The sequence below is a fragment of the Lottia gigantea genome (assembly GCF_000327385.1).
Source record: "Lottia gigantea unplaced genomic scaffold LOTGIsca_179, whole genome shotgun sequence".
NCBI lineage: Eukaryota > Metazoa > Mollusca > Gastropoda > Lottiidae > Lottia > Lottia gigantea.
Genome location: NW_008708290.1, coordinates 71662 through 96246, shown reverse-complemented (window position 1 = coordinate 96246; position 24585 = coordinate 71662). Strand labels below are relative to the sequence as shown.

The following is a 24585-nucleotide window of genomic DNA, read 5'->3' as shown; positions in this document are numbered from 1 at the left end:
AAACCTTCCTATGATTTGTTCTTTGTCTTGATCGATCAATTCATACGTGGGAGGTGATGTGTTGTTTACTTTATCAACGATGAATATCTCGTTAGTCCAATAGCCGACGTAACCTTTCTGAAACAATGATTTATATTTAAAAATACGAACTCGATCTCCAACTTTGAATTTGGGTTTAATATTCAAATTGCTAATCTCGTTTTCAAAGTTGTTTCGAGTGTTGACGGACTTTATGATATTCGGGTTATTAGAGGCTTGGGATGGCGTCACACCTATAGACGAATGTATTTTGTTATTGTATTCGTCGACAACAACCGGTAATATTTTAAGCCATTTTTGAGATTTCAATTCCGTGAATTTCTTGAATAATTTGCTTTTAAGAGTCCTGTTGAATCTTTCTATCACTACGGCTTTACCTTCGTTATACGTGCTGTAAATTTCAAACCCCAGAGATTTCACATTTCTGTTGTAGAATTCGCTTCCTTTATCAACCCACAACTTTAGGGGTCGTCTGTCGGATTGTTTCATTATGGTTTCGAATGCTTGTTTGACAGTCAGACCCGATTTGTTTTTCAAGGGAAAGACCCAAGCGTATCTCGTGTATATGTCGATCACCGTCAAACAATACTTGTACCCTCTCTCGACTGGCATGTTGATTAAATCGGCTGACCAAATTTCATCTTTATCAAAAACTTTGACTTTGAGGTAATGTTTGTTTTTTCGAAATTCTTTGTGAATTTCGTCTGCTATGCCCATACCCAATTTTAATTTTGCCTTCAAGAGTTTAATGATAAGAGCCCTTTGTAATTTCTCTTTGAAAGTGGGATTTGGAATATTTTCGAGTTCGTCTATCATTTGTTTTTCTGCTTGGTGTCTGAATGTTACGTCTTTATTTCTGTACAGTATGTTGTGTTTGAGCGCTGCTGCGTCAACTCTATTAACGGGTTCTTCCCCTGGTTTGGGAATATCATTTTCGTCTAAACGCAGATCTAACCTAGTGCCTGGACCTGTATAATTGTGGCCTGGGAGATGTTTTTCTCCGGGATATTTTGCCCATGGGAATCCAGGAAGAGAACCCAATGACTTTTAAATGTCTCCCGCACCGAAATACGTTTTAGGAGGATGGACATTTATTAAAGACATATTTGTTCAACATATATTTTTAATACGGAAGATTTAATACAAGGAGAAAGCGATAGAAATGAATCACTTTATGAAATGTCACGAGCGATCCTAATAAGAGCGGTCATATAAGAGTAGTTTGAAAAATGAGGTCACGAGCGATCCTAATAAGAGCGGTCATAGTTATCTCCCGTCTTACACTATTGGCAGTCATAATTTAAAGGTCACGACCGGTCTTATTAGGATCGCTAGATATGCGTCATCCTTTTGTTCTTCACCACTTTTCGAAAATCTGTATCAACAATTTTAAAACCTTGGATATTTGTCACAGAGTTTGGTAAAATATTCTTGGCCTTTTTCTATCCCCTTACCGATGGTTTAAATATTCTTCGTGATATGAAATGTTGGCATCTAATAAAACTTGTGACTGGAATAAAACAAAAATTGATATTTCGAAAAAAACAGCAAATTAATCTTAATTCCACCCTGTCGTCTTATGATTAAATCAAACAAAAAAAGAACATACCTTGATTTTTGTATGATTAAATTCCTAATCTTCAACAAAAACATGGCTAACAGTTGAGAGTCTAGACTGTCTGTGCTGAGGTTGCACGCGTGATAATTATAGCGTGACTGTTACTAGGTGTTAAATCAATAATACTCTAGACAACTAACTGTGTATAAACAGTGTTACCTCCCATTAATCAGTTGAGGTTTTTATCCAATAATTTTTATTTCGCATTTCTCTTATACTTTGTAATTCTTTCAACTCGTTAGATCTTTTCACTGCATCGCTTATATCTACTCCTGAGGAAATTTGTTGTTTGAGACAAAATTGGCCACTTTGGGGATGAGAGATGTTAGCGCAGAGAAGAAACCGTCTCCTTCGAATTTTTTTTGTTCGTGTTTTAAAATTAAAGACATTTTTAATGCGGTTATTTTTTACTGTATTATTATTAGTGATCTGTGGTTTGGGTAATTTATAATTGGGGAGTTTGTTATAATACAGTTTGGAGGAGTCTGTTCTAATACAGTTTGGGGAGTCTGTTATAATACATTTTAACAGTTTCGGGAGCGTGTTATAATACATTTTAACAGTTGTGTCTTTTCGGATATGACGCATTGAAAAAGCTGCGCATGCGCAGAAGTGAAATGCGTCATATCCGAAAAGACATATACTACTGTTGTCGCAAAAATGGCTTAATTTGGACCAGTTTTTCGCCTCTAGTTTTCCACCAAAACGCTCGAAATAACTTTGAATCGAATTTCTACCATCTCTGGGGCACCCAAGTTCCAATTTAGCCAAAACAGAGAAACAAATTTTTCGAGAAATTTCTTGACCAAAATGACTAAAGATGGCCGCCGACTGGGACAATTAAGCAGGGTGAAACTTTGAAAAACAGCTACCGTAGGCAGACGGTAGGTGCTACAGAGCTGTGCTTTGCAGGGTAGTTAGGCCAACAATAGGCCTTTACGTCATAATAGACCAGCTATGTCTATTGGATACGCTTGGAGAGTTACAGCCCCTCAAAGTCGGGGTTGTCGCGAAAATGGCTTAATTTGGACCAGTTTTTCGCCTCTAGTTTTCCACCAAAACGCTCGAAATTACTTTGAATCGAATATCTACCATCCCTGGGGCCCCCAAGTTCCAATTTAGCCGAAACAGAGAAACAAATTTTTTGAGAAATTTCTTGACCAAAATGACTAAAGATGGCCGCCGACTTGGGACATTTAAGCGGGTTGAAACTTTAAAAGCTAATACTCAGTTGTGTACAAAAGGTAGTTCCTTACCTTCTATTCAAATCTTGCCACTTACTTAACACAAAATCTAAGGCCACCATTCTTGATTTAATATAATAACCAAAGACATGTTGGACATCTTGTCGATTGTTTTTTTTTCAAAAACCCATCTGATATACCTAAAACCAAATGAATAACGACTGTAATTAACTGATAAACCATTCATAGTGATATCCATTGAAGAAAAAATTATACACGTAATTAAGAATGTTCAAATTTTGCAAATATAGTCATAAAATTTATCAAACACTCCCTTCCCGAAACCAAAAATATTGGTTTTCTATTGGCTAAAATAATTGGTGTCGGGGAAATAGATGTTTCCATTTAAGGAACAACGGAAGATATTTTGCGTTCAAAATTGAACTGGGATACAGAGGTTATCTATGGTCTATATCTTATTTTATATTGGTTGTACAGCGACACCTATCGTAATAATCATGCCCTTCAAATATATTCGGCATGTATTTGGTAAAATGTTTCTAAGATTTGTTGAGCTAGATCTGTATTTGTAGATTTGTATTTGATGATATTTTTGGCAAGAATTCTATAAATTCAATAATTGGAAAATCTAATGTCTATCGAAGAATGTTCATTTTCAGTACAAATTATGATTTTTGTATACCAATGTTAATTTTCAACAACAAATGTTGAATTAAGCGTGAACATTAAGAGATAAGAATTTATAATTAAGAATTAAGAAATAGCAATGAAGAACATTGAATAAAAAGCAATTCCGCCTTCCATAGATTTCTAGAAGTATTCTTAAACTAAACTAAGTGTAAAGTTGATACCTGAAGACCCTTTCTAAAGTTGTCTAAACCAATTAAACTTCCCAGCATTCTTAACATAGAAATACCCGACATTTCTCGACATTTCTTTGTTTCTATGTATGTTATTTCTATGTTACAGCTGCTTTAACAGACCATCCAGATCTACTAAAAAAGAAACAAAAACAAAATACTCTTTTTTTCCCAAATCCCTTAACAATCTTATTCAATATCTTTTCGTTTGTTTATGATAAAACCCAATTTCCAACCCTTACTTTTAGGTATGTTCGCTGGAATATTGTCAAAATCATCAAGAAGAATTTAATCATCGTCTTCGATGATTGATTATGTTTATAATATTAAGGATTACTTTGTTATAAGATGTCATATAATTTGATCGTGGGGTTTGTTATAACCTGGATTTTCCTATTGGGCCTGCTCATTTTATAATGCAAACAGGAAATGAAATGAAATGGAGTTGAAGCCTGACAGCACCACTTTCAATAGGTTTTATTCAAAATGACTAAAGATGACCGCCAAATCGGGACTATTAAGTGGGGTAATATTTTTCAAAGAGCTACCACAGGGCGACTGTAGGTGCTACAGAGCTGTTCTTAGCAGGATAGTTCGGCCAATAATGGGCTTTTACATCATAATAGACCAGGTTTGCCTAATGGTTTCGCATTGTCAAAGTTTTGGTCTTAACCCTAACATGTTACTAAAGGCTGATTTCAGACCCACCACTAATTTACAATAACCTGACTACTTTTGAACCTTAGGACAAATTGGTGTTTCAGACTAAGGTGTAACATGTCCTCTGTACTCTGTATCTATACTCTTTGCTGTACTGTTTATTATCACACATAAGAATTATTTGATGAGTTGGTCCGTTTTATTGTAGACGATACATGTACATATTTATTCATTTTCATTTTTCAACCTTGTTGATCTACTTCAGGATGGTATCTAATATTTTACTGAAATGTTGTTTATTTCGTCGCTTTTAATGGCATTGTTTAAAGTTTGAAAGTCTATTGCATTTTTCAGGTCATCATATATATACTTTTTTTCACTATAGTATCTTTAGATACAATACTATTTATAGCAGTTTTGGACATGGTTTTAGTGGAGGTACTTTTAAAATGTTTAGGTTGTTGTTTTTTATGGTGATACACTTCTACAAAGAGTTATGACCAATCTTACTTATTGGTATTGACACCAAATGAACAGTAATATTTTAATTTCTATGAAACATCGTGATGTAAAATTTAACATATTTTCATTAAAGGAGTACTCGTTGTCTACCAACATCATTAGGTTAATTCGATTTTCAAAATATTCCATCAAAGCATTCAGCTGATTTTAATATCCCTCTTATTATTCTTGGTAAGATAATGGATGTTTGGTTCCTAGCTCATATAAGTTTAATAGTTCTTACTGTATGTTGTTCCATAGGATTGTAGTGAGTTAACCAGGTCACGTATTCCTAGCGCTAAGATCGTTTCGAGAATACATGCCCAGAGTTTTCTCTGTATTCTGTGGGGAATATGGCTCAACTATAGGAATAATATATATATTTCAATGTTGCATCCAGGCCTCTCAAAATATTTTCTAGTTGTAGTTTAGTAGGTAATTTCTAACCCTTCACAGTCTCGTATGTACAATGTTCAAAACGAGTCCCAAATCTTAATCCAGCATTATCCAGCATGTTCGTAAGAGGCCCCTGTGAAGTGGGCCCCAGGGTGGGATTTAGATTACACGAGCGTTGCTGTCGCTGGGCAGGAATATTTTCGGTGTTTTCTTATTGTTTTTGTGTGGAAATAGAACGGGATCAAGGGGACAGTGGGGTCAACAATAAGATTCTAACTACTTACTAACTTTACAAACCCCAAAGAAGGTCTTCTATTACACTGTGGTTAATATGAATAACGTTAGCAAAATCACATTTAGGTAAGGACGTGTCTGATTACAAAATATTAATGATACATAACATAAAGAGTCGTCTAAACTTTATTGTTGTAACTACTGGTGTGACTCAATTGAAATTATCCACATGGAAAAAAAAGTAATAACGAACCATGACTTGACACTCTCACATGAAAAAACATCTGAAAAGTCACCATGGTCATCTGAAGTTGGACTTTTATCAGTTGACATTACACCTGTACATAACTTAAAGACAATATCATTTCTGAAAAACCAATAGATAGCAACAGATTTCTGTGGTTCTACACTGGTTCTACTAATATACAACCATATCGGAAAGAATTCATTTATAAGTTGTATTAACATGATGAACAATGACTCAAAATCAATAGGAAAGAAGATGTATATAATAACATTCTATTTATAACTCTATGCATAAGGCCCTTCGCGATTAGTGACGTCATCAAACACTTTTAGTGGAATTGCAGGAATCACTGAAGTTTGATCGAAAAATGCAGTGGTGCAGATTGATGCTATCACTCTTCCCAATACACAATATATTAGAAAACCTCTTTACGGTCCATTTAATGTACAACAAGCATAATTATGTCGATGATAATGTAATCGTTATGCATGGGAGAATTGAGACCGGTCGATGACACTTGGTAAATAGGTCGATCTAAGGTCATTTCAAATGATAACATGCCTTTAATAGATATTTCTCTTCCCACAGCATATTAATTTAATCAAAGCAGATCTTTGTTCGAGAGATACATTGAGAAGTGTTTCTTCGAGAATCTATTTTCGTTATACTGCACGTTTATGTAATAAAATAACTAGGTCACCAGTATGCATTAAGAAAAATCTGCCATGGAAAGCAGGCGTACGTGGTGTGATACGAACAAAACACATTTTGATTATATTGTCGCAGGATGTGGTGGAATTGGAAGTGCCACTGTTTATTGGTTGGCTAAAAAAGCACATGCAGGTAAGAAAAATTACATGGAAGCTCCTTAATCTTCAGAATACAATATCTTCACCCTTTGTTTAAAGTGTGGTGTTTTGTTACGAATAAATGATTTTTTTCTGAACCACTTTATAAGATTGGTTCTACTTCTTGGAGAGGCTGGTATTTTTACTGTTGTATTCTGGTTTACAGAGCTTGGTATGATACATTTTTTAATTATTTCCATATATGCATATCGGAACATAACGATATGCACAATCACACGAAAACAGAATGGTTTTACTATGTGCATGGCAACGAACAATGAAAAACTTTTGGTGAAACCAGAAAGTTTCATATATTTTTCGCCGTAAGATGTGTTTAATTATGCTTTTCAACGGAATAAATATTTTAATACCAATTTTTTTGAAAGTCTGAGACTGTAAAGTTATGTGTTTCTTGCAATCTTGAAAGGAAAATATGTTGAAGTAAAAGAGAAATTCACTGTGAAAAAGTGCTTAGGCCTGCATTGCCTAACATGTACATATAATACATTTTTCTTATCAATTACTTTATGTTTTGAAAGAGAACAAATTGTAATACTTGTTGCTGAACTTAAAGCTTGGAAAGTTAATTTTGTAGATCGCATTATTGACCCGATCGATAAATGACCCAGTTGATAAATGCGAAACGGTTTAATGATATATTATACAACTTCAATGATCAAAAACACGAATGCTTGTAGTGTGAACATACGTTAGAACACTTTCTGTATTCATACGTAAATAGGGGGCAGATAAACTCAATAGGGGGACTGTCTAGTCTGATTTGGTGCATTCTGATACATGATTTTTATACTCTATATTTTAAAATGTTGTAAAAAAAAATTAGGATACAATTGGGGTTGCAAACCATTTTTCTAGGGGGCGGGGGGGGGGGGGGAGTGCCCCCTCCCTGTCCTCACAATGTCGCCACCATTGCTTGTTTACCTTTTTACAAAACAGTTAGGGCTTCGTGTCGACTTCTAGCTATCATGAGGGCGAGACGCACTTAGGGTGTTGACAGATGTTCTTTCATATTCAAAATAGATAAAGTGGTTGCTATGTAAAGTCACTATTAATAAATAGTTATTCAACTAAGGTGTGCATATTATTCAACATATTCCCATTTTTATTGTATTCTAAATAGAGTTATAAGGGGCATGGGCGCATGTCGCGATAGGGACAAAGGGACCGGCACGTATCACCTTTTGTAGTGTTGGGGACACAATATGGTTGGTCCCCACCACTTTTTGAGACTTTTTTGATTGCCAAAATGCAATGCAAAGCGACAATGTAGACATTCAATGCTGCTTTGTAAAGATTAGGTTGGTATGGATGGTATAGGGTGGGGAGACCAATGTTGAAGCGATACCCCCTCAATCATATAATAGTTCTGCTTCTAGCCATAACCAAATACCCACAAATCCGGAAATGCTTCAAATCCTTCTGATGGCGAGCGTGAATGAACATTTTTCTAAAACCCCCTACCCTGTATTCATTGTTTTGCCGCGGACTCTAAAAGGGGAAAGAAGGGATTACTTATCTAAAAAAAAAAACTGGTCCTTTATAATCGCAGATATGTTGATAAGAAATGAGAAAATTGGTAAAGCATATGCGCACAATAAAAATTAAATATTTCCTTTAAATTTCGAATTTGATTATATATACAGTTTGATGACATTTGGTCATTAAATAAGAAAGGTGGTACCGGGCATGCGCATAACCAAAATTCAATTTTGAAGTATCATGACCTTGATCTTTGATGATCTTCATATGATACCAAGATGATAATAGGTGACCTTGACCTTCTCATGACCTAGAAACCAAGAATTCTTCAAATTAAATCAAGATCTGCTGAAGTTGCAGGGCTTCTTTGAAATTCATAGTACTACAAAAAACTTTTCTTTTTCCAGATGTATTGGGTATTGAGCAATTTGAACTTGGACATCACAATGGTGGTTCACAAGATCATTCCAGAATCTTGTAAGTACACTATAATACAGAAAACTAATATGATCAGGATAGTAATACAATTTACAATCAAGTAGGCTCCAAATAATGTGTTATGGGGTAACTTATAATGTTAGGGCATGGTACCGGATTCTTTTCACCATGAAGGCATTTGTAATTAAAGGTAAAAATTAATAAAAACTCAGAAAACATAAATCATATTCTGTCAAACATGAATGTATACAATTATTATATTTCAGTCGCATGGCATATCATGACGAAAAGTACACCAAGTTAACTCGACCAGCTTATCAAGCGTAAGTTTTTGCTTCATTACCATATTGATTATTATATTATTGTGCTGCGGTATTTCGATCTTTAAAAAGACATCCAGATTCAAAATTCAAGAGTCGGTAGAACAGCAGTAATAATTTCCTAGCTTTTTATCATTGGTACAATTATTTTACCATATTTCGTCCTTTGGAACCTTGGCCTTCGGCTCACCCCCCCCCCCCCCTCCTCACACACGTAAAGTTCGACGAAAGAAAGATGTCTTTTAATGATATAATGGAATAGTACTATTTGTGCTTGAGGTCCCAAGGTAAACCCTCTCTTTGAAAATTAGGGCTTTAGCATAAACCTTTTAAACCTTCGGTTTAAAATAAAATGTAAACAGTGTCATGGAATCGAATTCTCCTCAAGGTAAGACACCACTTACCGAAGAAAGTTACACACCAGCCTTTTTCCATCTTTTATAGATGGGGAGCTATAGAAAAAGAATCTGGACTTCAAGTACTGTATAAATGTGGTGGACTAGATATCAGCAAACCTAGTGAAGTAGACTTACAATGCTATGAGGATGCCATGAACAGTCATAATATCAGGTATATTAATCTATTACAAACAAGCAGTTACCCAAAACGTCTGGACAGCCAGTATACCAAATTTATCTGTATCAAAACTGTGGTCTATAATAAGATTTAAATTTCATTTAGAAATAATTTCTATGTAAGTGTAACTGTCTGCGAACATTATATTGCGAATTACACTTTCGTCTCTTTTTACCACACCTTACGTTGTTTCGACACCGCCATATTTTTAATAAATATAAATATTTTTAACAAATATGGTCCGAAATAGTAATCTATAGGCTATCGAATATCGATAATGTAAAGCCAAGTCTGTAAAATACTGAAAATATCTACAAACAGAAATCATAAACTGGCTAGTATTGACAACGTTCTCGGGCAGAACCAATTAAATGATATCAGAAATCAGTCTGTCATATTGAGCAGCCCAGAATGCTAGTTTTTCGGGCATGACTCTCATAACTAAGTAAGAAATTCGGGCAACCTTAGATACCAACACCACCTGGCTCCGTCACTCTTTATATTGTTTCTTGGATAACATACTTTAAAAAAAAACATAAAGCAATTCAAATGATATACATGTATTTAGGTATGAAAAGTTAAATGCAGAACAGTTAGAGAAGAAGTTTCCACAGTTCAAAGTTGATAAAGATGTAGTTAGCTTATATCAGCCAGAAGCTGGCCTTGTGGATGCTGCCCTAGCCAATTCTGTACATCAACAACTAGCTAGAGGATATGGTGCTTCATTCCTCACCAACTGTTCAGTCGTCAGAGTCCATAGAAAAAACAACGGTCGATTACTAGTAAGTCGTTAAAACCAAACAAAACCCCGAGTCAATATGTCCAGTACTGATCAAAAATTCACAGGCACAGCGTTGTCGTTGTTTCGATCTTGAATTATCAACAATGTCTCCAGTGTTCTTGCCAACACCATTAATTTAAGTCGTCATGTGAACATTGACTTACGAAATTGTAAATTGGATAGGTGCATCGGATTTTCTATGCGATGAAAATATTTGCTTCATAGGGACATCAACGTGGCGGGAAGACAGTCACAATTGTGCTTTCATCCAAAATAGGTCAATAAAATCACAACATCCACCAATTAACTCTTTGATAGAACATGGATTAGTTTAAGATGAACGATTTCTTTTACTTGATTGGCTAACTATGTCAAGTTTTGTGAAATAACAAAGTATTTTATAAATATAGGAATAAAATTTCAAAAAGCAATTAAAGTACTAGTAATTTTAGTCTATGTTGCTTCTGTTGCCACTCACCCAATATCTCAATAAACAGGTGCATACCAAGTTTCAGCAAATCCCAATCTGTGAACTGTAATCTTGAAAGCTTTCACGATCATTTATCGAGAGATGGGTGTATAGAGGTTGGGCAATACAATATACCCCAATATTATATTATCAAATGGGTTTGAAAGTCGAACAATTTTTAAATCTAAAAATCACGGCATCGGGTCCGTTCGCCCTATTACCTCTATTCCAGCCTCTGATAGCTGTTTGTTCAGATGTAGGCTGATATAGAGACGGAAAATATGCCTTGTTAAGTGAGGACTTTTAAAACCTATTTACATACCTCGGATCCGCAAAACCCCGATATATTTGGAAAGATGTATATATTTGAGGATCAGTCATACCATCATTTTATCCTTACATTGCAGCATTTAAATCACGTCTTCGGTTCCTTAATTTTTTTTTTATCGAAACTGATCTCACAACGGCTAGTTATAACTGCATGCGCAGCCAAAAGTTTAAAGGTCACAGAGCCACATGATACTAACAAAACGAAAGTTACGATGATGCCCAACACTAATTTACAATTTCATCGCAAAGGTAATTTAATGCTATGTTAGAAAAAAACGCATTTTCGGAAGTGTGGAAAATTTCCATTTTTCAGGTTTTTTTTCCTTTCTGACTTTACTCCAGCCGACAATTGTCAAAATAGCCATCAGAGGCTGGAATAAGGGCAGATGTTTCAGACGACTTATAATTAGTTACTTTATTTTTGACTTAGATTAAAACCACTAAAGGTGACTTTACATGCAGGAAACTACTTGTGACGTGTGGAGCTTGGTCTAATAATGTCTTAGGATCCATAGGTATACAAATACCTCTTATCGTTACACAAGAACAAGTAACGTATTTTGGAACACCACATATGAAAGAGTTTACTAAAAATAGGTACGTGAGCTTATTACTGATTATTTCATGATGAGCTACAATCAATCATTTCACTCTAACTGAAATACCTAGAAAGGTGTAGTTGGTATTGATATTGGTGCACGAACGAGATCGTTAAATTATCGTCAACGGTCTACTGTGAAACTTCCACCTCCGCTCTGCAACATATTCAACTTACGGAAACTACCGATAGTTGCTGAATGGGTTATCGTGTATGTTTAAAATCGTTCGGATAAAGCCATTTTTTGTAATTGCAGATTCCCAGTTTTTTCCTACCTAAAACCAGACTTCAGTCTGTATCAAATACCAGTCCATGGTCGATCTGGACCCAAAGTGGGCATCGATTCGCTTGGTAAGCGAGTGACACCTCATACAAGAGATTTTAAACCCAGTCCCGAAGTTGAACAATTTACCACCGATTTCATGGAAAATATTCTTCCTAAGGTAAAAGTTTAATTACTCCGATTGCTCAAAGTTTGATCCGTTTAATGTAAATGGATAGAATTACCATAGCCTTTATCTATAATAACTGTAGAACTGTTGGAATAGGATTTATAACAGCTGCAATGCCTGAAGAGACAGATGGGCCATTTTTATGGATTGATTTGTGTCTTGAATAAATAAATAGTCTTCAGGAGGGGGGGATGACTTACCTCTCAGTAGAAACACCACTGAATCCATACTTCATATTTTAGTAAACCTACACAGTTTAATTTGTCATAACTTAGTCAAAAAGAGTCTATCCAATTGTTTTTTTTCATTAGTTGAGTGTCTAAAACACATGCAGATTTTGGAAATTTGCGTTCACCCGTTCATACATTGACAACGAGAGTAGAAAATCGATAACTTCCAGGATTTAAACTGTATCTGTATATTTTTTTTAGTTCATTGGACCAGTTCTTGAGACGAAAACGTGTTTATATGATATGCTTCCTGATAGAGATTTTGTAATTGATACTTGTGACAAAGTTGGATATTCAGACGTCATCGTTTGTATCGGTTCAGCTCATGCGTTTAAGTAAGTAAATTCTACTGGCATGCTTGGGTACTTTAGTTCATAAATCTTATGTAACCATATTGTACCTACTCAATGAAAGGTGTATTAGAGCGAACATTACCGACCAACACAAGAAAGAATACTGTAAAACGGTGTGTAGTGTAAAAAAGTATAAGTGATCAACATTTTTACATGGGAGTACAACAAAAGCACACGACAATTGTTTTTTGTTTTCAGATTTGCCTGTTTACTGGGTAAAATTTTAAGTGAAATGGCGATTGATGGTAGAACACAGTATGATATCTCAGGATTTAGTATGAATAGACCAGCTATCACAGATCCGAACTTCCAACCTTTTCTGGTCTTTAGAAAAACTGAACCGAAATCCAAACTGTGATGTGAGAAAAAGAACTAGAACAGTATGACAATCATTACTGACAACTGCAAACTATTTTTAACTGTAATATGAAATAAATTTTAGTGCTATAAGAAAACTTGTAGGTTAATAAGGAGCAATCATTATCACTGCTATTTACTGTCTTAGCAAGGTTGTTGATATATCGGATTTTACCGATTATTTTTGTTAGAATTTGAATATCAGTTTCAAGAAAGATCTGTTACTATACTATAAGATTCACTTTTTTCTGATAAGAAAAGAATGAGCTTACATTATCACTTTGAAACTTGCTTTTACAAAGGCTTTGTTTAGTCAATTTGGGAGTTTCGTTTGAAATTTCGGGAAGTTGGGGGTCTTTTGCGAAGACAATATTTATATTATGTTGCAGAATCTTGGTTTCCAATCTGAGGTACAAGGACCCAGCACAGGGTACTTGAAATGCCGCCTATCGACTTGTATGGATTCATGTCGATAGGTATCCATATTAGGCTGCTTGCAAAGCTTTCTGTAAGTTTCATTAGACTTAAAGATGCCATTAATTTAAGAATAAGTGGAGTAAGGTGCGGTGTAGGATACAGAATACGAAACCGTAGAAAGAGAAAAAGCCGAGGTAGTTGGTACGAACACGGTGCAGACTGTGCTTCTTCTTTCAATTTACTGTATTGATAATCTCAAACCGGACCTCGCATGATGCACCACTCGGAACACGATACCTCATCGTATTGCCACCTTAAGATGGATGAAGTAAGGCACACGTTATCGGATGTTTACTCATCAAGTCAAATTGCTCTCTTAACCCATTTATAAATCATTCAATACGATAATAAAACAGATTCTAACCGGTTGCGATGATAAAAAAGGGTTCAATGTATGTTAACTAACCATAAGTAACCCATAATTCCTAACTCAGAAATTGCCATAATGTTTAGTTCAGTTATCTTCCCGAAATCTGTCAAACAATTTTTTTTAAATATTGAGACAATAGAATCTTTCGGGCCAATACCGTTTTGAAAAATATGTCCCTTTAAAGTCGTATAATATTCTACCACTATCACAGTTTTTTGTGTGTTTTCGTTTTCGTACCTTCTCTGCTTTGAATAGCTGTGGTCGTTTGGAGAATAAAAAGCTCAATAATTCCATTTATCAGTTGGATTTAAATGTATAGTTTGACAATTGACTGGCTTCCAGTTGTTATTTTTTCGTTTAGTTTGCTATTGTCTCGTACTAAGGACCGGACGACTTTCGAACTAAGTGACCGGTTGATAGTGTTTCGCTTCTTGTTTTTTTATTTGCAAGTAACATCATCTGTGATGTCACAAATAAGTCTAAAGTTACAGGTAGTTATCGTTCCATGTTTGATTTGTTACCAACATTATTCAGCTGTTCAGCTCGCTCATTTGCCATTCAAAGATCATTATTGCTGGTTACAGACTTGGCAAAGAGATATTCGTAAATTTTGTGTATATTATAATCACTTTTGATACTCTTTTAATACAAACTACATTTTCATTAACCCGCTTAATATTTGTTAACCGAATGCTTTGACACAATCTGATTGAAATGCAGATCGATGTTTGGTGTTTTTATGTGGATATTTTATACTTCTTCATCTCGTGTTCAGCTGAATGTAGCTCTAAAAGCTTCTAAAATTTATGATTATGCTCAAATGGGCTAACGATGTAATAATGTATATTCCATTTCATTTTCATTTGGTAGGTATATATTATATGAACTGGGCATGTGTTTTTAATAACCAAGAACGTTTGTGCAGAAACAGAAAAGTTTGGTCAGTCTATAGACCGCAATTGAAGTCTGCGGGGAAAAACTGAACAAAACATTAGATTTATCTTCTTTAATGAGATTGAGCATGACAATGTGTTTGTATCCTGGCGACAACCACGGAATTTGTACCTAATATACCAAATTGCTAAACAACCTGTCGGTAAGAACCAGTATATTCTAGCTGATAATATCTGATAATTGTACATATATATATAAGAGACAAAATGTTCAAGACATTTATCTGATGAGCTAACAGCTGTACAGTTCAGTCCGTTATCACAAACCATTACGAAGGCATCATGTCCAAAACTTGCAGAAAAACTTGGTTTGATGAAGGCAGAACACATTTTGAATATATTGTGGTTGGATGTGGAGGTATTGGTAGTGCTGCTGTGTACTGGTAGCCAAGAGAGCTCAAGCTGGTAAGACTTATTTTCATATAAACTCAGTTATTGCGTTCAAACCCTAACCGAGATTTCGCCCATGCATGACATGGCGTCCAATTATTGTTCATTGTAGAAGATATCTTTTTAAAACACTTGATTATATTATTTCGACGTGGGAAAGCTGGCAGACCTACATTATTAAATGTATTAAATGTTATTAAATTCGCATATCAAATGCATGCTGAAGGAAGCTGAATTTCTAATGTCAAATTTTTCAAGAATGATGCACTGTGTGATTATAACTCATGACCTCATTTCGTGTGTGTTTTTTTCTTTGACTGACTCTAATTTCCTGATTCATAGATTAAGCATTTACACATTAAATTTTAATCCTTACATTAAAAAGAAAAATATATCCATATATTTGGTTAAACCAGTTGATAGTGACTACAATTCATACCACTTAGATTATACGACCAGTTCTCCGAAAATAGGCGTACGGACCGAAGGCCTGTTGTAAACACTTATAGTTAACTTCCTCGCATTATTTACTTATGACGTTATAGTAATTTCGTTAAAAACTGCATCCGACAAGGGACGTTTTTGTTAAATTGTCAAAGAAGCGATATAGTCGTATTATAAATCTGAATATTATTAAGGTATCTACCAGCTGCCATTGAGGTATATATCAGCTTATAAAGCAAATATCTAGACGACTATATCCATCCAACAGTGGTTGTTTTTGTAATTAGTGAACATATATTTTACCAACTACTTGGTAAAAATTCGACTGAACACAATTTGAAAGAAATTTCGTCAGATTGTAGATGGTCATTACATAACGAACTGTCTGTAATACAGATAGATAGTGTAAGCATGTCAACCCCTTATCTTATTTGTATTGACATTAGGTAAATAGATTAGTTAACTAGATCATGCAGTCCGTGTTCAGAATTTGGTTCACATAATTTTGATTATATAAAAGGGGTTTGAATAATATGGTCACTGTGTCGTTACGAAGAAGATATCGTTTTGAAATAATTATCAATATCTAAGTAAACCTAAACATGATTAAGAAGCCTATGATGTCATTCGAATGATCGGGATAATTAATAAGGGTAATGTCTGCCCTAGCCCCAATTAATCGCGCACAATTATATTACACAATGGACTGTGCCATGCTACACTGCAGTGATGTATGGTGTCATTCTGTAAAAATATTGTGTTTATTTTCCATTAGATATGCATCTGATTCCAAATCTTTCACCCAAAATAAGACAGTTATTATTTGTTAAGATAGGCGTTTAAAATCTCAACAATCACACCTTTCAATTCCAGATGTATTAGGTATTGAGCAATTTGAATTGGGACATCACAATGGTGGTTCACAAGATCATTCCAGAATTATGTAAGCATTACCACACGCTCTTAATATGCAGAGTTCAACATATAGACTGTTTCCAACACTTATAATATAGATCTATATAGCAGTTAATTCATGCTACCCATCTGACTTTTAAGACTGAAATAGAAGGGAAAAGTATGTATTTGGGGGAATGAGTGTTCGGATATTGAAAATTAACTTACATTGGTTTCAATGTAGTTAGTTTGTTTGTAATTGTGGCTTGACTATAGCCGAAAAACAGGTGAAGAATAATGTTAAGATGACGGATGAAACTATTAGGACACACCAAGGTGATCTTCTTATGCATGTTTTGTTTTTTTATAGCGAAACTTAATACTTTCAATCTTCCTTTTAAAAAAGGGATACACATATTTCTACTGATTTAAGCTATTTATGGACATGATTATTATATTTCGTTTCAGCCGATTGACCTATCATGATGACCGTTATACTAAAATAGCTAAACATACATTTGAAGCGTAAGTCCATCTTGTTATTTAAATTTCTTATTCAATAGATACTTTCATTGATATTATCACAGAAATTGGAATGGAAAAGCGTCCAGTTGTCCAACAAAAGCCAAGTCACATAGTGGACAAGGACAGAAATATATTTCCAAAATACAGTTAAGATTTTACTGTCCTCATACTTCTGTTGATTAATCACATTTTCCGATTATTTGCAAATTGGAATATCAACTTCATGGCTGATGGCATTATCAGGTTTTATAAGTTGACATTTAATATAAACGTAATTCTACCCAAATACATTTCAACCGAAAATGTCACAAATTGGGACGAATACGAGCTTGTGTAACCGACGATAGCAATACGACAGCAGTTCTTGAGAATGGATAAACAATGCCCCAAGCAGCAACCCATCCTTGCGTTTATTCATGCAATGCTATCTTAACTGTATAAGTTTGTCCTTGTAAAATCATTGAGAGCAATACTTACGTGCCCCTTTTTTACAGATGGGAAGAGGTCGAGAAAGATTCTGGAGTAAAATTAGTACATAAATGTGGTGGTCTTAATATGAGTAAAAAAGGAGAAGCAGATGCTATTATGGAATGTTATGCTAAAGCTATGGATACCTTCGACATCAAGTAAGGGGGCTAATTGCCAAGTGACTTGGATCACATGTCACATGTAATATACGTTATTCTACACAAACAATTGTCATGGATACATATAAAACTAACTGAACCCCAGTGAAAAAATCATAACCTCAAGAGCATAAATTTTCGAAACACTTGAATTTTTTTACGACTTGCCTCCCTTCATTTGATATATTGCCTCCGATATTAGAAAGACGGTGCCTATATATAATTCTAGATATGAAAGGCTAGACTCTGAACAGTTAGAGAAGAAGTTTCCACAGTTCAAAGTTGATAAAGATGTAGTTAGCTTATATCAGCCAGAAGCTGGTCTTGTGGATGCTGCGTTATCTAATTCTGTACATCAACAACTAGCTAGAGGATATGGTGCTAGTATTTTAGCTAACAGTCCAGTCATTAGAGTCTTCAGAAATAATGACGGAAGGATCTCGGTAAGCAGATACGTCGTATGACATCCTCATAAATATTATAGAAATGGAATTGACCAAGGCCTTGCACCGCTTCATTCAGTCTTTGATAACTGATTATTGGAATTGAACTTCATCAAATCCTATATAACCTAACGGCACAGTGGATGCCTAAAATATACGTCATAATACTGAAAAACCAAACAAACAATTAAAGTAACTCCGCGATCTTTAAGACAGAAAGTGTGAAGTGCAAAGAAATTACTCATTGTTATGGTTAAATAATAATTATGTGTGTTTTTATGTTTAAAATGTAGTTTTATTAGCTCGCTTATTGTTTCAAATACGCCCATTTTACAGTCCCGACATTGTAACTTCATTCCAATGAATGACCTCAACAATTGAATAATATGCCATGAAATACTCTTTTACAGGTTCAAACTACAAAAGGTACCTTTACCTGTAAACGTTTGGTTGTTGCTGCAGGGGCTTGGATAAATCAAGTATTGGGATCAATTGGGGTTCATATTCCCGTAACAGTAACACAGGAACAAGTTACATATCTTGGTACACCATTTATCAAAGAATTCACCAAAGATAGGTATGTTCAACGCATTTTCTTCTGATAAAGAATGTGTAATATTCTGAAACCACTTAGACATCTACGGATTTTCTATTGTTATAGCATCTATGATCATTTCATATAAATATATAATAAAAATGTCCTCAAACTAAATAACCATCACTCAACAACTTTATTCTGCAAAAGTAAAGCACTAACTCAAAACTAAGCCACAGATAGATCCTGAGATTCTTTTATAGGTTCCCAATGTTTGTTTACCATTCCCCAAAGTATGACTTTTATCAAATACCAATTCACGGTAATTCCGGCTCTAAGATAGGTATTGACGCTGCCGGACGAGCTTGTTCGGCTGCTACCAGATCGTTTCAACCGAATTATGACAATGAAAAGATGGCCATAGAATTTATGGAGAAGATCGCACCGAAGGTTAGTCGGGGTTTTGCTAATTGTTAATCGATTTATTTGAGCTTTTTATGTCGAAGGTAAACAATGTAACGTTCAATGAAGCTAGAATTTTTTTAATTTTTAAATCATGACCAATAGCGTTTACATAGACTTTAACAAGTTGCTGTATACTGTGACCAACTTTGCTGAAACGCCAGCGGCTAAGTCGGTTAAGTCGCTGAACTCTGACTTCACTTGACCTACATTTACTATGACTTCGTCTTGAGATGAAATACTTTAAGATTTAGGCTGAACTAAAGGAAGGCAAATATTATGTTCGGGTATTATTTGCAATTTGAATAATTGTTGAAAAAATATTTCTATACAAAGAATTCATGACTGCGGTTTCCAAAGATCAACAGTGACGTGCGGCGGCTTACAGATCTATTAACATGTGTTATCAAAAACGTATTTACTAATTTATGTCAAGTTGTTGCCTACTACTAAAATTTTATATTTTTTAAGAAGGTAATGATTGTCCTCGTCATGAAACATTTTAATGTTTATTACAGTTTATAGGCCCTGTCATGTTGACAAAAACGTGTCTTTATACAATGACACCTGACAGGCATTTTGTCGTTGATCGTTGTCAAAAAGCTGGCTATCCTGACGTCATCATCTGTAATGGTGCTGGACACGCCTACAAGTAAGTAAATTAATTTATGTTTTAATTCGTACATGAGTGGGTTTTCGCCCTACTCATTGTTTGACCTTCATCACACATATAACAAGATATCAAACCAATTTCAAACAAATTCCCTTCTCAGATGAAAAGGGAAGATTTTCTAATTAAAATTTACATTCAATCAGTTAACACAGAGTTAGTTAAAATATGTTGAAATTAAATTGGACTTAGATGTACCATTGAATTTTTGGGTTATCTTCCACAACTGTGTTAAAATCATAATCAAAATCACAAATAGTTTAACTAGACAAAACCATATAACGTAAATTTCAAATTCATCTTAGATGGCCTACGGCGGTCGCCAAATATAGTTTTGTAGCATAAATAACCGTCCACGTGTTAATTCTCTTTTCAGATTTGCCTGTTTACTGGGTAAAATATTAAGTGAAATGGCGATTGATGGTAGAACACAGTATGATATCTCAGGATTTAGTATGGAAAGAGAAGCGATCACCAATCCTAATTATAAACCAGGATTTCAAATGGCTGGTCTACAAAATGAAACTTCTCAGTCTAAACTTTAAATTGCCTTATTATTGTATCCCAATTTGTAAAATCAATAAGGACCTACGTCCCCAACAGGATGTGGATTCCCAATCGAACTAAGATTAGAAATGATAAGCATTTGGACGGGTATCTAAATTTCTACGGGCAACTAGTACATATTTCATCGCAAATTGTACATACTAGTATTTAACCTGAGCATTATTGTTAGCGCTTTTTTTAATCGCTTACAGGAATTATCACGCCTTGTATAATCTTTAGTTTGTTGATCGTATTTAGTTAATTATAAAACTCCAAAAAAGTTGTTTTTAGTGTGTGCGATATCCTCACATTATAGTGTGCACTAACTGAATTTATTCCATGCTTAAGAAGTTGATCTCGTATTTAAATGTAATAAGTCATTTCCTGTGTGTTATCATCGTGGGTCAAGTTTTCTTAGTGGGGTTTGAAACAGTCTAAGGTTGTACTAGTTAGGCCTATTATGACTGATGTGACTGGTTTGAACTGCAAAACAGAAGGTCCTTTATCTTCAACAAGAAGTACACCAAAGTTCGAGGAGGATGAAGTTCAATACACCCTACTAAATTTTGCTATGATTAAGCTTAGACATTTGACAACTAATAGAACCGGAAAATTTGGGATTAGGGGTGGAGGGGAGAGAATGATATTTAAAAGACTTACGTAGTTTACGGATTTGTTAAAGGCAAAGTGGTACGGTAGGTACAGTGGTTATCTACAGTGGATATTCTATTTGTTCTGATTTTTGAGAATGCAGATGTAATTTTGTAAATACAAAGGCGCTCGGTATTTTATGTGTAAAGGAAACAAATTTACTGGTGGAATTAACTCAACAGATGATAAAGCCAGTAATGGAGACCTTATAATGACTCGGATAGGGTGAACATGGCGAAATCAATGAGGTAGGCAATAGGTATTCTGGAAAAGGACAGACTATATAGACATTGGAAGACATTCCAAAATTAAGATGTTCATTGCAAACCAAACCAAACCAAACCAAATTTTTATTGTTTCAGATATCCAATGTTTTTGTATCATGGTAAAGACTATGATTTTTATCAAATACCAATTCATGGTAATGCCTGTAGTAAAATTGGTATTGATGCCGGTGGTCCACCTGTAACTGGCAATACCAGAAATTTTGTCGTTGATCCTGAACGTGAAGATATTGTTGTCAAGTTCATGGAGAAGATATCACCAAAGGTAAGCTATGGGCAAATATTTACTATTACTGATACCGTTAGACTGCTTATTAGATATATAAATGGGCTCATTTAGAACAATGCAGAGCTATCATTGTCGTTCAAAACTACATTCCAGGCGAGCCGAGGTACAGAACGATGCACCCGGGATACAAAACGATGGAACGAATACACTTCTCAAGAAAAACCCTATTAGCAAGTGAGATTGTAATTACAACCAATCTTGCGTCTATTCGTTGTACATATCCAATAATTATTTTTGTCGGACAAAACTACCTAACAACGATAGCATGATATTATGTAACAAAACCAGTAGATATTGTATTTTAAAGAGATTATAAGGATGTTTTCTAAACCTTTCATGTTTATGGGGGACACTGATAGCATCGCTGTGCTAATAATTTATTAGCATCCTGTGTGGTTGTGACTCCATATTCAGTAAAGCATATCAGATACACGAACCACACACATCTGGCGGACAATCGGAATAATGCAAACATATTAAGCCATCAATGGATCCGATACACATAAAATATTTAGAAAACCTCTTAACAATCCCTTTACTGTAAAGAGTATACATAAAGAAACTAGCAATATATCTCCCCATTCAACACCATTCGAAATATTCATAAAAGATTATAACATGTTATACTTCAGTTTGTTGGTCCAATAATGTACACCAAGACATGCCTGTACACCATGACTCCTGACAGACATTTTGTGGTTGATAAATGTGAGAAAGCTGGTTATCCTGATATCATTATCTGTAACGGGGCAGGGCATGCTTTTAAGTAAGTACTAGTTATATTTCTGACATATTTTCATATATGATTAGTTTACTTAACATAACTGAGTTTCCATTTTCATTGTTTGGTTTTCTGGTAGAATTTGTAATGTGCAATGCATTCTGTACACTCGCTATCAGATCAATTTATCTACCGAGGACATGTCATAAAATTATCTCATACAGTTTCTTGATTACCCAATTTGGTATCTTGTTTCCTGAACAGTGGCGGAGCCAGGTTTACGTCCGCCCCCTTTGGCTCCGCCACTGATACTTAGTACCAAGTTAGTAGGCCAATGGAAATTGTCAAATTACATCCGGACATAACCTCAGCGCGAAATAAAGTAATCAGGCACCCGTTTCTCAAATATCTTGCCTTGAAAAGAGTGAAATATTACATTGAGAAATAGCACATGCCTGACAAAAATTGTTTGAAAGATAGTTGAGAATGATTTTGATATATTTGTCTGTGCATTAGCAGATTACATGGATCTTATCAAATATCTTATCAAAATAAATTGTTTTTCAGATTTGCCTGTTTACTGGGTAAAATTTTAAGTGAAATGGCGATTGATGGTAGAACACAGTATGATATCTCAGGATTTAGTATGAATAGACCAGCTATCACAGATCCGAACTATGAGAAAGAATTTCAATGGGCAAAGAAAATGTCAGAATCCGTGACACCAAAACTTTGAAGAGTCCGAAAAATGAACAATAGACAATAATATATTTCACGTGTCAAAGAAACTAGGCCTAATGTTAATGTCCTTGAAAATATCGTGCCATCATTTATTTTGGCGTTTTAGTCATGTGTAAATTTCGTTTTTTCCCCTGAAATAATCTTTATGAATATGTTGTTACGTGCATACCCAATGAATAAGGATGTATTGCTGTTTTATGTTATTATTGTATTCTATTTAATTTACCCTTTATTTATTTAAACTTTTCAAAGATTGAGCTCTTTTATTTTTTGTTACTTTTATATCTTTTAAACCAGGACATGTTGCTATTTTGTTTCATTGTTTTATTTTAACGTTATTTTGTGCCAAAATTATGTATACTTTGTATTTCCTTATGTGTATCCCAAATGAATAAGGGCATGTTGATATTTTTCCACGATTCCAATTTCAATAAGTCGTTTGCGGTTCCTGCAATTCCCATAAAACTTTGATGACTTTACTAATCGCGAATGTGATGTGATACAAGCAAACTTCTTGACATTTTAAAGTTTTGTTTTTCTAAACCTGATGCAGCCTGTTACTTGTTTGTATTTTATTGTATTTTATCATTATATTCTATCGAAATGGGTTTAAAAATGAAGTGCCCAACTAATGTGGTTTCTTTTACATATTCATATTCTGTATGTAGAACGGACAATGAATGAATTTGTTATTCACGGGAATATAATGGAAGTATTGAGGAACCTCGCTATTAGCTGGGCTGGATTAATTATGAATATTTACTATTACTTTACCACTGCAGTGTTTAGTATAGTGGGAGCATAAAGCAAATAGTTTGAAGAAAGAGATCAGGTACAATCCAGTCAAACAACCAGCCTTTTGGTGTGTAACATGTAATTATAATATGTACCAGCACAAAATATACCAGCTATGTGGACTCTCAGACAGGAAGCGTAGCGTCCAATCCAGTCAGACACACCAATAAAAGAAGCGTAAAATAATCTTTTATTTTGAGTGAGAACGTTTGACACTTTCGAGTGTCCTATGCTGAAGATCAAAAAAATGGATTGGCATCAGCAAACTATGATATTTTGAGACATAATAGATCCGGTCCCACTCCCAGTGGCGTTTGTATGTAACATCAGGGGAGGGGGAGGGGCGAACAGAGAAGAGGGGGGCATTCTCTCACTATTCAAAATGATCAAGAAATTGAAAATTCCCAATCCTGGCAACCCGTACAAACGCCACTGTCCACTCCATTGGGTAAAACGAATAAATGAAAAGGCTACTCGATTCTTGCTCGTGCAACGAGACATTACCGATATAGACATCTACATCCTTCAAAATACTCAAATATTTCTATATACAAATATGTGTATTGCAAGCAAATGATAGATAAAGATGCACAAGACAAATATCAAAATATATAATTCTAAAACTGAAACTTCAACCAGGTAATTTGAAACACGATTCCACATGTATTTGAAACACGATTCAACATGTTTTAAAAATGTGTATTTGATTAACCTGCCAATGTACACATTGCAACCCTCAATAGACAAGCAAAAATAA

At 34.7% G+C, this 24585-nt stretch overlaps 3 protein-coding genes across 3 annotated transcripts in view; 2 read left to right on the top strand and 1 right to left on the bottom strand.

Annotated features, from left to right (window-relative positions):
- The window catches only part of LOTGIDRAFT_174006 (hypothetical protein), a gene marked incomplete at both ends in the record, with an annotated part of 6767 nt that extends 2982 nt beyond the window's left edge, over positions 1-3785 (bottom strand). The window contains 2 exons of the mRNA XM_009052039.1: positions 1494-1549; positions 3714-3785. Of these exons, the coding sequence (XP_009050287.1) occupies positions 1494-1549; positions 3714-3785 (128 nt within the window). The remainder of the gene's footprint in view (positions 1-1493; positions 1550-3713) is intronic.
- Positions 3786-6485: 2700 nt separating this feature from the next.
- LOTGIDRAFT_142356 (hypothetical protein) lies at positions 6486-13013 on the top strand (the record flags this gene model as incomplete). The annotated part of the gene is made up of 9 exons (XM_009052038.1): positions 6486-6603; positions 8125-8161; positions 8813-8869; positions 9311-9436; positions 10011-10224; positions 11453-11619; positions 11877-12069; positions 12504-12637; positions 12854-13013. The coding sequence occupies 9 exons, from the start codon at positions 6486-6488 to the stop codon at positions 13011-13013; spliced, it is 1206 nt and encodes a 401-aa protein (XP_009050286.1).
- A 3508-nt stretch (positions 13014-16521) lies between these two features.
- On the top strand, positions 16522-23028 carry LOTGIDRAFT_142355 (hypothetical protein; the record flags this gene model as incomplete). Its single annotated transcript, XM_009052037.1, has 8 exons — positions 16522-16589; positions 17009-17065; positions 17560-17691; positions 17921-18134; positions 18545-18711; positions 21361-21583; positions 22231-22337; positions 22860-23028. Coding segments are annotated over 8 exons (1137 nt in total), but the record flags the coding sequence as incomplete, so codon positions are not given.
- Positions 23029-24585: the final 1557 nt, after the last annotated feature.